Source organism: Thrips palmi, unplaced genomic scaffold, assembly GCF_012932325.1.
Source record: "Thrips palmi isolate BJ-2018 unplaced genomic scaffold, TpBJ-2018v1 HiC_scaffold_2, whole genome shotgun sequence".
Classification (NCBI taxonomy): Eukaryota; Metazoa; Arthropoda; class Insecta; order Thysanoptera; family Thripidae; genus Thrips; species Thrips palmi.
Genome location: NW_023144629.1, coordinates 9,231,319 through 9,248,247, shown reverse-complemented (window position 1 = coordinate 9,248,247; position 16,929 = coordinate 9,231,319). Strand labels below are relative to the sequence as shown.

Here is a 16,929-nt window from a genome sequence, read left to right as displayed (position 1 = left end):
CCCTACCCGTCTATCTGTCTATCTCTCTCTTCTATGTCTATTTCTCATTCTCTCCCGTCCCGGCCCGCCCACACTGTGAGCCCTATGATATGCATTTGGGAGGCTGGCATTTTACCCACCGCGCCCAGTGGCCATGTCTTTGTGTGTTTTTATCCACCGCTGCGTAGAACCCCTCGTTAGCCTCATGTTCATAGACATTTTTGATGTATTCCCATCTACACGTGAAATATTTTTTCCTTCCATACTTTTATTTGTTTTGATTAATTCTTTATAGCTAGATCGAACACCTTTTTTACTCTTCTAGAGCATGTTTGCATCTGTGAATATTAACTGAGGCACAGACATGAGTTTTAAAGTAGCATCATCAGGTGCCAGGTGACCCCTAGCATAGTTTGTCTTTGGGACCATTACCACAGTTTTCGTAGCCTCCAATCGACCCACGTTCATTTATGAATAAACTATAGCTATCGATCTTGCTATTCCGGAAGGTGTCACGCTACTTCTATTAAAGTCCAAAGGGGCATAAATGTGAACTGGAAATGAGATTCTTAGCCTATATCTCACGGGTCATTCCATAAATTAATTAATTTTTCATTCCTAACAAAATTTAGAGCGTGGGAAGGAGAGCAAGACCATTTAGCAGATCGTTAGCTTAGAAAGTTCTTTAGTAGACATCACCTTCACATCTGAGGCCCAGCATTCGACTGTAGGCAGGCCAGCACCCGGCTGTGTTGATTTTGTTGACGTTAAGCGCCATTCACCGAGCTTCAATGGGTGTGTAGAAGTTGACTGTTGACAACAGGATGTACGTTTGTTGAAAGGCATGTCCGTTTAGTTAATGATAGAAGGCGCTGCTCCACCAAGCGCCAAAAAAAGTCTCATGATGCTTGCCTTTTTCATTCCTGTGTTTATTCTGGAACTATACCACCAACATGAAGTGCATGTCTTTGCTTTGTGGTTCTGCCATCCACTGCAGCTTTTGGATTTTGTCTTCGCATCGGGTAATTGTACTCTTAATAGCCACACATTTGATTTGAAAAAATGTTTTCGAGGAAAGATACGTTACTTTAAAGCATGTTTTGATATGGTGGATTGACTGCTACGCAAGGCACACCGCTCAGCCGGTGGGTACAAAAGGTATGGCTTTCAAATGCATATCACAAACGTCTCAACCTACAGCTCCCGTTTCGCCCTATCCACGTCACCTCTTTCTCTGTTTTCCACGTCTTCTACTCTTCTTCCATGTTGTATCCTCTTCCGTCTCTATACTTCTTTCTCACTCAATTTCCCGTTCTTTCTACACTCTTTTCATGACAGACGCACACTTTTTCGCACGCGATACTATACAGGTACACAGCAAAAAAACGCGTTTGGGGGACAGGAACATTATTTGGGTCTTAGGTTAGGTTTCCCGGAAGCGTGATTTTTTCCTTGGCTCTTGCGTAGGCACTTCCAGTAGACATGCCTTTTTCCTTTTGTTTTGCTCCGGACGCATTGTTTGGATAAGTCTGTCTTGGAACAATACATGACCATTTTCGTAGTTTCAGTAATTTGTGATCCTGATATAAGGATAGTAAAGTTAACACATACATGTACAGACAAGTAGCTACAGTTAATAATGAAAGAATGATCTGCATTATTTACCCAAACTATGCAATAGTTTTTACGCAGAGTAGATTTTGTCCTTAGTATTTTAGAGTAGAATTCCACCTTTGAATTAAGGGAGGACGAAAGGGTTCGCACTGCAGTTACACGGAGATTGTTTCAACACGTTTACTTATTGTCAAAAAACATACATTGTGCACGCCCTCCGCCCTCTCACTAGCCTAGAGTCACACAAAACATTCTTACTCACCATTTACACACACCATAGTGATGTCGAATATAGAAACTTTGTGTGGCTCAGGGTGTAGATAGGTAGGTCACAGGTAGTCTAGTTCAGACAGTAACGTGACACTTTTAACATAGTCGGGTTGTTGATGCATGATAAGCTAGCGCTTCACTTTGCACATAACTGTAAACGTTCCGTACTAATCACCGCTATACACACGTCTGCCAGCCAATCGCAAGGAATGAAAGCATTAAATTCATGCTATTTTTAAAAAAATTTACATTGATAATACTTGTTTGATTTCAAAATATCTTCTGTTCATGTCATTGGCTCTTCGATAATGGATTATGAGCTGACACATTTCCTTGAGGAAATTTATTAGCAGCATTCCACGATGAGCTGGGCGATTGTGTGTTTGTGTGGACACTGGGCTAACACTGTTGTGGGCAGGGCTTTCCTCCTCCTCCTATCCCATTTTTCTCACCTCTTCACGCCTTAATTCCGTCTTTCTCGAGCGTTTCTTGAGAGAAGTGCTTTCAGACTCTCCGTTCATCTACAGCTCGGCAGTAGTCTGAAATCACAGATTAGCTGTTAGTCGTATTAGAGTTTTCAAAGCTCCAAATAAGTGTTCTTTCAACACGAAAATATTTCATAGATTTAGTGACGTAGAACTTTCAGAATCAAAAATGATGTAATCAAAAATAAAAATGAAGTAACTTCCTTTGATATACGGGCGTAAAGCCTTAATTGCACTTTAAAAATCAAGGAATTATGAAATAAAATCAAATGAACCTACGATAACCGCTTTAAAAGGAATGGAAAATCCCCTTGCGGTTCCTCAAACGATTCGCGTGGAGTTTTCCATTGCTTTCTATTTTTGTGCAGCTGCCCTAACGTAGGTTTCCTGTTACAGACACATAGTGGTGTGCGGGCATATCACTTACGAGTCCGTGTCGCATTTCCTCAAAGACTTCCTACATGAAGACAGAGAAGATGTGGACGTCGAAGTCGTTTTCTTACACAGGTGAGGTGTTACCTCTTTAATTTGCCAATAGGTTCAGAAACAAAAAATTCGTTTACCTTTTCAATTCGACACCTCCTAGGAACAAGCGGCTATCTTCCGAGAGCTTCCAGACACTCGCTACTCGCAGTAGCTTTCAGAACTCGGCTATCTTCCAATAGCGTCCAGCACTCGGCTATCTTTCTGAGCGCTTCGGGACTCGGCTAACTGCTTTTCCACTTCCCGAGTTTGGTGCGTATTTTTTAACCAGTTGAAAGCCCTACGAGGTCCTAACCAAAATGTGTCAAGTTTGTCAGAGTAGATAATCATGGCGGAGCATGTCTTGATTAGTCTACAAAGAAAACGCTATCGAAAGGACAACCTACCTCTCCGCAGAAGTCAGTTAGCCGAGTCTCCGAAGCGCTCAGGAAGATAGCCGAGTGTTGGACGCTATTGAAAGATAGCCGAGTGTCTGGAAGCTACTGAGAGATAGCCGAGTGTCTGGAAGCTCCTGGAAGATAGCCGCTTGTTCCTAGGAGGTGTCGAATTTGCATTTAAAAAACATTTTCTGGCTGTCAAAGACGCCTTTTGCAATCATAGTTGTGTAAATGTGTTTCTCTTAAATAAACTCGGACACACTACAGCGCTGAAGGCATACTGTTAGTGTGAGCTAAATTAAACATGATGAGCTGATTTTTCGTTTGTTTAAGTTGTCAGGCACTCAGTTGCATTTTTAATCCTATTTAACAGCATGCCTCCAGCAACTTCAAGCTCTGTTTAAGGTGCAGAGGAGGTGCTAAGCAGCTTATTGCCTATTTACACGCTAGTTTATATTCTGCGTATTATTTATTAGGAGTTTTGAGGGGAAGTTTACGGCCCACTCAAAGTGCTCTTGGAAATCGTAACAACAATTGTCTGCAAAACGAGTCTAATTAGCGCATATTTTACAGTCTAAATTTTTGCGCGTTATAGAAACAATATAGACAGAGGGAATTTTTCTAAAAATGTAACATTTTCTAAAGGCATTTCATCGTGATAATTAACTCACCTAAGAGTCTACTCACTAATGCTCCTTTAGGGGCAACACCGTAGTATTCTGTCTCGTAATTTTTCAGCGGGGTGCATACTCCTTTCTTTGATTAATTCCAATTAGAAAAGTGCCGCTTAAATCAAGTGAATGGCTAATACCCTTTTTTGAAGGCCCTTATATTAGGATAAACTCCTGTGCACAATTTTCCTAGTTTATAGAACTTGTTAGGAAAAATGCACGCCCGTGCTAACTTTCTAAAGGGTACTACTTCCTACGTTTAATTTTGTATCACCTTAAAAATATTTCAGTTGTTTTATTTGCCCTTATTTGTTGTCCACAATTTTCGTTGCATTTCTGTGTTGCTGAAATTGTTTTTACTCCTGCTATTTATTGGCTATAAGTCCAAGATGTGTGTTCCAACTAGAGCCCAAACCTGCCCCTATTCTTGCAGGAAAGAGCCTGATCTGGAGCTAGAGGGGCTTCTGAAACGGCACTACACCACTGTGGAGTTTTTTCAGGGAACTATGATGAATGCCGTAGATCTAGAAAGAGTTAAGGTAAAATACAAGGCAGAAACTGGTATTTTATAAGCCTGATTTGCGCACTTCACTGCCACTTAATTTTTGCTGACACTTTTGAACCATGTGACACCATGACGAATACAGTTAACTGTCATAAGAATGCTGCCCTTCTGAAACGTAACTTAATGTCTCTGCGGTGTGTTTAATATGAAAGTGCATGATAAAATACACGAATAGCAGTGTGTACTGAGTCAGCACGCACTAAACAGGAGTTTTATAAAACAACACTCCTTCGTCAGTTTTGCATTGCAGAAGTAATCTTTTAAATGCTCTGAAGAATCTCACAATGACTTGCACAGCGCGTTGTAGAAACTTTCACCCGTGTTAAATTACTTGTTGCACTTGTTGCACAGCTCGGTTCGTTTTTTAACCAAAGTCCCTCAAGGTATGTAAAGAAAATACTATCAGCAGCTATATGTACGAAACTTTTCACCAACGACAAGGACTGACTATTAGAAATCTTCTAGATATAGAGACAAATAGAATTAGTCGTAGACAGAACATGGAATGTTTACATAGACTTTACAACTCTTTTTGTTTTGCGTTCATAAGGTTATTGATAGCTAATGTTTATCCACCGACGGGCCCACTGCTCCATCACCCATTCCCACCTTTTGCATATGGTAGTGGCACTTTTCTTTGGACATCCAACAACTTACTGCTACTTACTTCTTGTAATGTTTTGTTGTGGTGAGCTAGAAAGCCGCCGGACTTGGAGCTAGAAGGACTTTTCAAGAGACACTTCACGACAGTAGAGTTCTTCCAAGGCTCCATAATGAATCCGATAGACCTCCAGAGGGTCAAGGTAAGGCAATGGCAGCTGTCCAGTTAGGGTTCCCCTTCACGAAACAGAGCCGTGTAGTTGTGTGCCATATCCCATCATGGCCTGCGCCCGTTTGGCACAGTACAGTCAGTCAACCAGAAGACATTTAAAAATTAAATTCTGCGGAAATGCTAGCCTGACTGCACTGTGCCTAGCGCAGACTTGACTTGGACTCAGGGCTATGGGGCACACAAAACAGCTTTGTCGCTAGATGGCGCGCTCATGGGGCGTGGGCTGTGGCAGGACAGGACATAGACGGGGACGTACTGTGTGACCACGAGCTATGCACGCTGGGATGGCCTAAACCTTGTGACAGGACGTGTCGACGGCGACCCTGCATGTGCATTCTTAACCGTCACATTGTTTAAGTGTATTCCCAATACGGTCCTCAGTGTGCAACTGCTGTGAAGTCCCTACGACAGCCACAGACCCCTCCATCGTGGCGTTTGGTGTGGATCCTCCAACCCCAGCCTGCATGTCCTCCTGTCTCGTCTTGCAACGCCGCTTGGATGTCTCCAGCCCGTCTGTCCGTCCTTGCCTTGACTTGTCTATTAACAATTTCTAACACAAACCGTCTTCTTCTCCCTGTCGCGTTTTCATTGTACTGACTTTATACGAACATTCTGTTCACAAAGGTAAAAAAACTGCCCACTTTTGAATTGACCCTTTTTTTGTTCTAAACTACGTGCGTTTTTGGACGAAAATAAAGGCCTGTTACTCTAAAAACTGTATCACGGACTACCTGTAGGCCCCTGACGCTAGCTCATAATTTTCCTCTGTATCGGAAATTTAAAAAACAATGTACTTGAGTTATGTAAGAAATGTGATCTCTGACTTGTCCCAATTCGTCCGTACTGGACGGTAAGTGACCAGTGCCTTTCTTCTTTCTTTCGCTTTCCTTTCCTCTTTCCTTCCTGTGCTTTTTCCTTTGTGCATGTTGCATGAAGTTTTTCAGTAAAGTTTGAAAATTGGTATTAAACTTGACGCATATTCTCCAAATCGACAACGCATGGAACTTCTACAAGTACGTTTTTTAGACTGACGCAGCTGCAGTTCCTGACTTTTTATCTTGAAATGTCATCTGCAGGTTTTTGACAATGTTGTAAACATACATACTCTCAACCATTCGTGAAAAATGTACATTAAGAATCTACTTAATGATGAACGCGAATTATAGCAACTCAAGTTGTTGTAAATTTAGCTATAACAGTTTTTGTTTCACTTGTACATTAAATTGTGCAAACGCTATTAACATATTGTGTTCGAGAGGCTTATTGGAAATCGTTTGTCCTCACGATTTTTTCACCGACCTAAACAATTTAACATCTCCTCACACTACTAAAGCGTTAACTTTTATACTTGGCATGTACAAAAGTTTTAACAACTAAAAAGTAAATTAAAAAATAATTGGTTACAGAGCTAGTTTTTTAAAAACTTGTTTTTGGTTTGGAGCATCGGTCATGGAATTTCCATGAGCCAGGTTTGAAAATGCATGTGTAGTATGAGAGCGTAGTTTTAAATGCGTTGTTCACTAGAAAGAACGTTGCAGTACTATATTTTAAATTTCTACCCTGTTGTATAGCCTCAACTTAATTGGGCCCTCAAAACAACGCATTCAGTTTAAACAGAATAGAAGTTTCTCTACAGTAAAATGTGTTTCTTAGTCCAATAGAAAAAACATAAGGGTCCAGCCCTCGCATAAACGTTTGAATGGCAGCGCGTTGACGCATGTGGACTTGTCAGTAAAGCTTTAACCAGCCTAATCTCTAATGCTCACAAATAGACATTCAAATAGTTCTTTTTCAAATAATAATAATAATAATAATAATAATAATAATAATAATAATAATAATAATAATAATAATAATAATAATAATAATAAAGACACAGCATTTAAAAGAATCTCTTGGCTTGTGGTACATCCGACGCTTGTCTTCGCCACAGGTGCACGAAGCAGATGCTTGCCTTGTGCTGGCCAACAAATACTGCCAGGACCCTGACGCAGAAGATGCTGCAAACATCATGAGAGTTATTTCCATCAAAAACTATTCAGATGACATTCGTGTCATTATCCAGCTGATGCAGTACCATAATAAGGTAAAGGCTCACAGTCTTAAGTCTTTTTTTGTTAACGATGAACGAAAATTTTGTGTCGCGCCGGCATAATCAAAATCAAACATCTCTTTCGTTTTCAGGCATATCTGCTAAACATTCCATCCTGGGATTGGAAGAGAGGAGATGACGTCATTTGCCTGGCCGAGCTCAAGTTAGGATTCATCGCGCAGAGCTGCTTAGCACCGGGTTTCTCCACGATGATGGCAAACTTGTTTGCTATGCGTTCGTTTAAAACGGTATGTGCTTTCATTGGTCTTTTTCTCCGTTCAAACACAAGCAACAGTTCCCACAGCAACTTCACGGCCCATTGACATACCCCCGCAGGTGTCGTTCGCATTCGTGCATTTAAAAAACACATGTTTTGTAACATTTTTCACACAGCCCTTGTTGGCGGGCGCTGACGGCCCTAGACGGAGTTTTTGTTAACCCACTAAACATTTCCCATGTCCCAACCGCATCTGCTGACACGTTTTATTGCCTCATTGCTGAAGGCCCACCTCGTCGCAGCGTCGAACATGCAAAGCTGGCAAAATGACTATCTGAGGGGAACGGCCTTGGAGATGTACACAGAGACGCTGAGTTCTTCATTTCAGGGAATGCCCTTCGCAGAGGCGTCTGAGTAAGTCCAGGTGGCGGGCTATGTTTCGCTTTGGTCAGTGAGGTGGCTTTGCATCGCCTGATATCTTCGTCTGAAAGCCACTTCACTGGCTGCTTCTGGTGGGGGTCGCGTCTTGAGAAAGACGAATGGTCATTGGCTATCGTGCCTTGTCTTTGCTGTTGTCAATTTCCTGCTCCTTGTTCCTGCTTCCCAGCCCAGCCTGTCCGTTTATCTTGGTGTCGTCAGTGTCTGCACCGCGCACCCGTATCACTTTTGTTCCTTCACTCAGGGAACCATTTTTACTGATCTTAAATAAAATCAGAAACATAAAGGTATGGCGTAACACGCCCACTGAGTGAAACGCTTCCGCTTTACGTGTAAATTACTTTATATTTGTGTCTGCAAACTCGACTCAGTGCGTTTGTTCTTTGATGGGGTGTCCCACTTTTTCCATGTTTCCCAATTTAAACTCGCGCTGTTCCTTTAATGTCGGGTTTTGGGTGCGACACAAAATTTTCCCGTACATTTCTTTTTACTTCCTTCCTTCTACTCCTTGACCCTGTCATCGCCATTGCTACAGCCATGAAGAAACAACATTGCTTGAGTAAGGGAGCCGGCGTCTGGTTGCCTGTACAGTAGGCTTTAAAAATATTGTTAGGCGAGTCCACGCAGAAAACTATGAGGCGTGGGTGTTTGCCATTCTGATGAGAGTGCCAATGCGTTTCAGTGGCCATAACCCAATGCAGAATAAAGGTACACAGAAAAAATAAAATTAAAACATATATATGTGTTTCCTTCCAAATTCTGAAAACATAATCGCTAACCATATTTTTCCCTTTTTTGTTTTTCTGAACGCAAAGATAGAACGATTATGATTAGAGTGTGCCTTTTGTTACTGCGTTTGGGTTGTACCTTGTTGTACGCTTGCGGGCTGCTTGGTGGCCTATCATTTGTGAGGGCCCATAACTTGACTTTCTATGCTAGCGTGCTGTACGTACCGCATCTGGTTTTGCAGTCCCCCGACACTCAGGCTTGGCAGAACGATTATCTCCAGGGCACAGGCTGCGAGATGTACACTGAAACTCTCTCTCCTTCGTTCACCGGCATGACATTTCCTCAGTCCAGCGAGTAAGTCGTGGTTACTTGAAAACCTATAGTTAACCTCTAGACCACGCTCTTTTACCCTTCGCTGCTAATTTTTCATTGGTGTAGTCTAACCCCCTTGTTTTACTCATTGAATCGTCGACTTGCGCGGCTTTGCTAAATACTTCACACATTTTTATGTACCATTTTGCTGCAAAAGCAAGTCCTTTCATATAAATATGATTTTTCAACAGTATTATATTGTTGTTACCCTTTTATTTATTTTGGTACGGTTCATAATAGCTCATTTTGTTTTAATATGAAATACACGCTAACCAAGTTTGAAACTTATATATTTCTTTTCTGAGAAATGAGAATAGTTGTATAGTAGCCGATATGAGTAGCCGTTTTATGTAGACGTGGCCATGGTGTACCAATGGCTGTTTTGTTTATAGAAACTTTGATTTTGTGTGTGACTATAACACACTTCACTCGACACTTGTCAGCCTGTTTGTCCTGCATGTTTCTGGTGTTCTACCGATTGTGCTATCCTCTGCTTGTCGGCATGTTCTCACCTTCTTTAACTTTGCTCTCCAAGTTATGTAAGTGGTTCACTGCTTATAAATATATTTTTTGCGTTGCAATGCTCTCTTTCATAGTGCATCTTTTAATATTGTCTTAACCTTATAGTTACAAATGGAACGCACGTTCCAGCCTAGACAAAATTAACCAAAATAAAAAAAAAACATTTTATTTAATTTGCCTCTTAACAGCACCAGCATAATTGGGTATGTGCAAAATGCTCAAAGGCGTTTTTTGATCATGCAGATTGTGCTTTACGAAGCTCAAACTACTACTCCTTGCCATTGAACTCAAAGGGGAGGATGGCCAAGACAGCAAGATTTCAATCAACCCTCGAGGTGCCAAAATTGCAGCGAACACCCAAGGCTTCTTCATCGCACAATCTGCCGATGAAGTCAAGCGGTACGTAAACAAGTCAAGCTCGGAGTCGAGTTTTCTTCCCCTCTAGCCTTCTACACTGTAAGGACTAATTTATTAACGTTTGTTGCAGAGTGTGGTTTTACTGCAAAGCATGCCACGAGAACATTCGAGACGAGACCCTCATCAAGAAGTGCAAGTGTAAAAACTGTGAGTGATCACAACCTTTTTTCATTAAATTTAAGTTTTTAATTTTAGTGTGACAGAAAACTTTTTTCTGTTTTTGTAACTTTGGTCTGATTATATCAACTTTAGGAGAAAAGCGTTCTGAGTCATCCAAATTTTTCAGGCAGTAGGCAGGTGCAAATATGCACTACATACCAACTAAATTTTTTTGTTATTTTAAGAAACATTTTTGAATTCATGTTTGATAAGCCATGATTGGGTTAGCGTGGGAACATGCGCCACACTTCGTCACGACGTGTAGAAAACGTAGTTTACTCTCCAATATAACAACGCATTAAGCAACGTTTCTTTGTCTACGTTCTAGCCCCTTCCCCTTTTAGGCGTTTCAGGCTGAATCGGGTGGTGCTTGATGATTAACAAGACTAATCTCAATGTGGCAAGCCCGAATAGAGTTAGCCTAAGTAAAAATTAAGAGAGACACGCCAGGGACGTTTATCTCTCCCTCCCTGTAAGAAGGCTGCCCTGGCCTTTGCTTAAGCTTCCAGCTGTAAAAGGGTTATTTCTATGCCCTTTTAGTATTTTTTTACTTACGATAGATGCAAATTTATTCAAAGTGTTTGAAATTGCCTTGTTTGTATCTTATGTAAGCAGCATTTCGATTGAGTTACGGTTTTTTAATATACCCCCAGCTGTTGCAATGTGAAGATTCGATTTGTAGCTTGTTTCGCGCGGAAACGCTGTGTTTCCAATTTCTACCTCTTTTTCCAGATGTTGGGATGATGATGATGCAGTCAGGAATGGTGAAAACTGACCACTATCACCTAGAGGGTAATGAGGATGTTGTATGCGCAGAGCCTGTTCCTTTGTCTTGCCCTTTCTTTCCTCTCTTTCTCTCTATATTTCCCGTTCTGCATCTCGCTATTATCTGCCTTTTCTAGTCTATCTTTGGCTGTCTGTGTCTCTGTCTTGCTGTACCCTCAACTTTCGCCGGCGGATTAGGTACTTGTTTGAAAATGCCCCACGGACGTTCCTAAAAATCATCTTGCCTGTGCCGCCGGTGTGAAGTAGGAGTCATCTCTGATTTGAAGAAAGAACCATTGTGGCACTTTGAGTTACTTCATGTTTACATGTGGCGGTTCTTGTTCGGAGACGATTATCCCAGAGGACAGCCACGACCTTTCCCAATTGGCTCCGCTGTACTGATTGAAAGAGTTGATAATGTTGGTTTCCTTGCTTTACCCGTGCAGGCATAACCAGTGCTGTGGCTGGAACACGTAACGAAAGCATATCTTTGGTGTAACCGCATGTATGGCGCTCGTTGCAGTAGCCTAACAAAATACATCCCTAAAATACTAACATAATTGGTCGTTAGTCGCTTTTGTACAGCCTCGAAAAGTATGGCTAGGGTTGGGTGTAAGCCCTTCCAAAATTGTCGGCCTCTCGGATATCTGAAAGTGCCGTCTACCCACTACACGCGATAAAATATTAAACTGTCTGAAAAATTTTCACGCAACATACGCTGGGCAAATGCCCAGAATCTGAGCACTTTGTATGGGCCAGTTGTAATTTTGTTTTAAATGTTTGGGAATCAATATTGCATGGAATCAGGTAACATACAACAGATATGCTACGCGCGGAATGTTTAGGCCGCTGGAGATGTGTACGGTAAAAGCTTGGTTTGGTCCTCATTGCCAATGGTTTGTCTGCAGTGGCTCTGGCGAGCGCTAAGGCCGCTGCCGCCGCTGCTCCCACATATCCCAATGATGGTGAGACTTCATTTTCCAGTTGTGCGTATTCGTGCTGGCATGCCAACGCCCGCCCGGCTTCACATAGCGCCAGTATCGGGGACGTGGAGTTTTTCGAAATCTGATGAAACGCTGACAAACAACGCCAAAATCTATTTATTTTCAGATTTTCTTTTCATGTTGTTGTAAGAGAGAGTTATTAAGAATTATCAATTAAAGTTACACCGCGGCTTGTCAGATTTCGGAAGCCTGTCTTGGTTCTGCCCCCATCTGAGTATATTCTGGGAAGCCGGTAGACACACGTTTAGCTCAACCTCTTATCTTTATTATATTTCTGCACACGACATTTTGCGTATTTTGGGAGCAGTATGTAGTGTATTTGCGCAATGCCGCACAGGTAAGTGGCGCTGAGAGCGAAGCGCCGGGTTCGAACCTATGATCGTAGCTTGGTTGCCTTCCTTCTGGTCTCACGAGGGCGCCATCGTTAAACCATATCGCGCTGTGCACAGTAACATGTTGAGTCCGGCCAGTGGCAAAGTGATGCTGAGCATCACTGCGTCTACTGCAAGGAGTATTTGATTATGGAGCATTTGGCGTATAGACCATATTATTTCTAGTGCACTACCCGATAGCAAATAGCTACGAGCACCTAACAGACATCGAGGTAGACCAGAACAAATTGAAAGCTTCGCAGAGTAGACTTGCTGCTTCCCTGAATCGGCATTCTGAATCGGCCAGGCAAAGTCAGGGTAAAGAAAACATGTGAAATATTGACTCGCTGCTGTTATTGACCAGCGTTTAAAAATAAAGGTGGCGACACACAACTTTTATGAACAGATCCTCTCTTGTTAAAGCATACTCTAGGTTTAGTACAAAAATCCAGGACATGAACATTCTGGATTGGTTAAGTCTTAAGACCACAATTTTCAGGCTTCGGTGGATTGTAGCAAGTTTAAGCCTCTACTACCGAAGAAACCCTACACAGCTTATTCAGACCGAGTGGTGCTCCGCGGAGCCAGCTGACCGTCGCTCATCCTACGACTACAAAGTGTTTCTGTGAATCAAGACGCCCTGAGAGCATGGTCCCGTGCACCCTGTTACCCTTCGGCATGACTTGTTGTGCACGGGGTCGTGTTCAGTGTGTGACTGTATGGCCTTCTTGTTTCCATGTAGTGGCGACGTTCCGGAAGGGAGTACGAGTGGTCCAGATGGCAGGTCTCAGGCCAAGTACGTATGATGAGTGTCTGTGCATGTCTAGCCGTGGTGCAACACTGTCTGTTAATGTTTGACGCAATGCAATGGAAATCGTTCAGAAACGATATTAACTAGCCACTGAAGTTTTGATATAAAAATACCCTTGATTAACGACGAAACAAAGCTCGTCGTTTATTCATTTCTAATCATTGCATTTATTTGCATTAAAAAAAGAGAGTTCATATCTAACGCTCATATGGTCAGCAAAATATTCATAAACACGAAATTTTAACTCAGACAAGTGAAGTGACAATGCTTTTCCCAGTACTAGCCTAGTTAATGTTAATGTGTCCGTGTTATTTCCGTAATGTAATGCCTGTCATAAATATAGTACCATTTTTCCATGCAAGAGATGTCCTAGTGTTTAAACAGTCTGAAATTTATTGTGAATTCAAAATTATCATAGCGATGTTCCAATTATTTTGAGCAAAAAATGCACCGCCCTATGATTGTTATGATTTTTTTCAGTCATTGCAATACCTCTTTATTACTGCATTTGAGAGGTATCAGGTGCCCTCCTAAATTTCTGACTGTGTACAGCCCCCTCAAAATACTCCCAAAAATGTATTTAAAATCCTTTAAGTCGCTGCAACAAACATAAGGACAACACTAACGTTGTCATGTTTTCTGACGGTACCTAACCCATCTTCCTTCGAGCTGAGCTGAGTAAAAATGATTTATTATTTATAAGAAATTATTGATCATGCCTGTAAATACCCATTTCTTTACATTCAAAAAGTTGACATTACCATTTAAAGAAACAGAAAAAGTTATTTTTTGTGTCCTCTAGCTTTGCTCGAAGAAAGATAATGATTGAAATTCCTTTCTCATACTCTCCTGAAGTTCCATGAAAAATATCAGCATTAAAAATTCGTCATATGTCCCCTTAAAACATTGTCTGAAAACTTCAACTTTCATCATGAATATTGTTCCGCCGGGACTTCAGGAAAAGTTGACTAAGGCCAGTGCTTCTCGACTTTGTAGCCTTCTAAATGTTTACGTTTTGAACTGTTGCTATTGTTATTCGAAATGTAACAAACTTCACCGTTCAATCCGATGGGTGAAAATCTCTCCCAAATATCACTGCCTTTTTGCTTCCAAGGGGAAGGCGAAGGCACTGTAGATGCTAACCTCTTGCAAATTGCCTCTTTAGGGCTGTGCTATAGACTTCGGAAGACCATGGCATCTTTATAATCATTTATTTCACCCAAAGTTTGTTTGACCAGTCTTAATACTTTAAATGTCTTCTACGGTCGAGACTGACTCGCTAGAGCTCGTAGTCATTTAGCTCATTCCGTTCCAAACTTTCAGCTCCTGTGCCCAAGCCTCTACCTCGAAGCTGTGAAGTAGTCAGGCAGCATCACGCTTGTTGTGCACCTGTGTATACAAACGTGTTCTCGGTGTTGTAGCTGAATGTGAATGTTTTTTTAATCAGTGTCGTGCTAGTGTGTAAGTTGTGTGTCCGTCCATCTTTTGGCCAGTGCACTGTTTGAAGTTTGCCACAACTCTTTAAAGTAGACGTCAATAAAATTGGCGATTGGGTGTCTCCCGTTTGCCGTTCTTTCCCCTATACTTTAAGAAGTTTGGGTCGCAATTAAATCTTGGAGGGTTCCATCCGTTGTAAATTTGTTCATACTGCAAACTTCTTTCAGTGTACTGCCAGTCTTGCCACCACACCATTTCCACGCCGGTGGCTCGGCTTCACACCCTGCATGATGATCAATGTGTTTAGCAGCGGTCTACTCCGACTTGTCAACGGCACATCGACTACGTTCCTTGGCGTGTGTTACACATTTATGACAGTAGTTTTGAGGCCTTAAAGGCTTTTGGTTAAACTGAAACTTAAAAAGTACATACATGTAACTGGTGCTCGGAACAAGGAACCTGGTTGATAAAAATGCTGATTATTCTTTCTCGACTATATTTAATATGAAAGTGTTCTGTTTTTATTTATTTTTACCTTGCCCGCCCTTGTTGCGTGTTAGGCGAGGACAACACGTATGCAAGTAAGTTAGGAGAAACAAAGAGAAGCCAAACATGCCTCTAATGGCAATGCCATGAGCTGGCAGCTCCGACATGAGCCCTGGTCCACCTGCCAAGCCAATTCAACCTGCCTTTAGCCAAATTGTGCACATTTATATGAACTGCACTGCAAAATAATGTAGATTCTAATGGGAAATTGCCTCGTTCCTACTGCAACAAATAATAGGTCAACTCGCACTTAAGGGTCGGTACCAATGCGCCAATTAAAATAGAAAACCAAGATCACTCCGCTTTTATCTAGGGTGTTTAGCCTCTGAGGCCGAACAATTTGTTGCCAGGCGATTCAGGCAATTTCTTGTCCAAAACAATTTATTAGCACAGTAAGCTCAAAGAGTTATTTTATTTTTAACTTTCCTGACATATATCTGCAAATTAATTTGTAGCCTAACTGCATGATTTATGCTCTCTCTGCTTGCATGTTTTTATTCCCGTTTTTGCATGTGCGTTTCATACTAATTTGTTGTTTTTGTGTACTTTAACCGTGTAGTTCATAGGTCATTGTTAGAAACTCCTCGGGCGCCATCCGCATGTAGTTCCGATCTCATGCCACGTCTGCCTCGTCAATTAAAAAAAAAAAGAAAAGAAACAGGAAATTCGGGCATTGTAAACGTTTTCTAAAACGATTATGTTTCTTGAAGGGTTCCGTTTTGCTACAATTGGTATGGCAAAATTCGATTCATTATACGGGTCAGTGCTCGGGCCTCAATTGCCTCAATATAGGATCGCGAATAGGGGACAAAGCTGTAGTTTCGTTGAGCGCATATTTTATCTAAATGGCGCGTCTGGAAACCTACCTGCTAGGAATCCAAGGCGTCAGTCAAGTCAAGCAGGTGGCTGATGTGCTTTTTGTCCATTTCAGATGAGCACCATCTGCCGCCCACCTTCACACCGCCAGAGCTGCCAAAGAAGGTTCACATACGAGGTATAAATTCACGCGCACACCACGTGTCGGCACGTGTAGATGGGCAGTTAGAAGAAAATAAATCATCGCGTTTTTTTCTTTGTGTCATTTTTATTCTTTGGACCAAGGTTCATTTGTTCCAACAATGTGGTGGTCTTCTTACTGCATGTTGTGTACAAACACTCAGCACTTTGCTCCGAAGCGCTGGTCACGTTGCTTGGAACAACGGTGCACTTCATGGCAATCTAGAATGAAAACTCTGGGTCGATTGGAGGGCAGTCCGTCCGTGTCAAGCCTCCTTAAATAAGAGACATGTTGTACAAAGCTGTATGATAATTAGAGCGTGCATGGCAGTATCAGCTGGTGCATGTAGTAAAACACGTGCAACGATGTGCACAGTGTGTTAACTGTTTTGTTATTTATTTTTGTACATGTTAACTAATAATCTTGAGTGGGTGAGTAGAGTAATGCTACCCTTAAAGTCCGCAACAGCAATGCTGGTTCTCGATGTCTTTTAAATTTTTTTAAAAATAAAAGCACATTTTATTTGAAGGCACCCGCCTTGCCCTGATAAGTACATGAGAATTCTTATTTGCAATAACAAGGTTTCCTGTGGTTTCGGAAAGAACAAACACAGAACAAAAAACACAAAACCCATTATAGACTGAGAGAATAATTGTGCATTTGTCGTGCTTCCAGGTGAACAAGTAAAGGACCGCGAAGACGTTTCTCGTAAGTTTGCTCAAACCTAAAACACTACGCCTTGCCGATGGCTTCAGTTTTTAACTGCTGTGCTTTTC

The 16,929-nt window shown here is 41.7% G+C and overlaps 1 protein-coding gene across 23 annotated transcripts in view; it reads left to right on the top strand.

Moving 5' to 3' along the window:
- Positions 1-16,929, top strand: part of LOC117647237 (calcium-activated potassium channel slowpoke) — a 36,619-nt gene that overhangs the window by 11,296 nt on the left and 8,394 nt on the right. For 3 of the 23 annotated variants that reach the window (XM_034388902.1, XM_034388891.1, XM_034388893.1), the window contains exons 8-19: positions 2,745-2,855; positions 5,142-5,247; positions 7,210-7,362; positions 7,461-7,616; positions 7,872-7,999; positions 9,890-10,045; positions 10,134-10,210; positions 10,955-11,014; positions 13,105-13,158; positions 15,171-15,191; positions 16,088-16,150; positions 16,829-16,861. In XM_034388902.1, the coding sequence (XP_034244793.1) occupies positions 2,745-2,855; positions 5,142-5,247; positions 7,210-7,362; positions 7,461-7,616; positions 7,872-7,999; positions 9,890-10,045; positions 10,134-10,210; positions 10,955-11,014; positions 13,105-13,158; positions 15,171-15,191; positions 16,088-16,150; positions 16,829-16,861 (1,118 nt within the window). Of the gene's footprint in view, positions 1-2,744; positions 2,856-4,312; positions 4,419-5,141; positions 5,248-7,209; positions 7,363-7,460; positions 7,617-7,871; positions 8,000-8,993; positions 9,107-9,889; positions 10,046-10,133; positions 10,211-10,954; positions 11,015-11,895; positions 11,953-13,104; positions 13,159-15,170; positions 15,192-16,087; positions 16,151-16,828; positions 16,862-16,929 lie in introns of all 23 variants that reach the window. The other 20 variants (XM_034388892.1, XM_034388894.1, XM_034388910.1 and 17 more) reach the window with 18 other exon arrangements.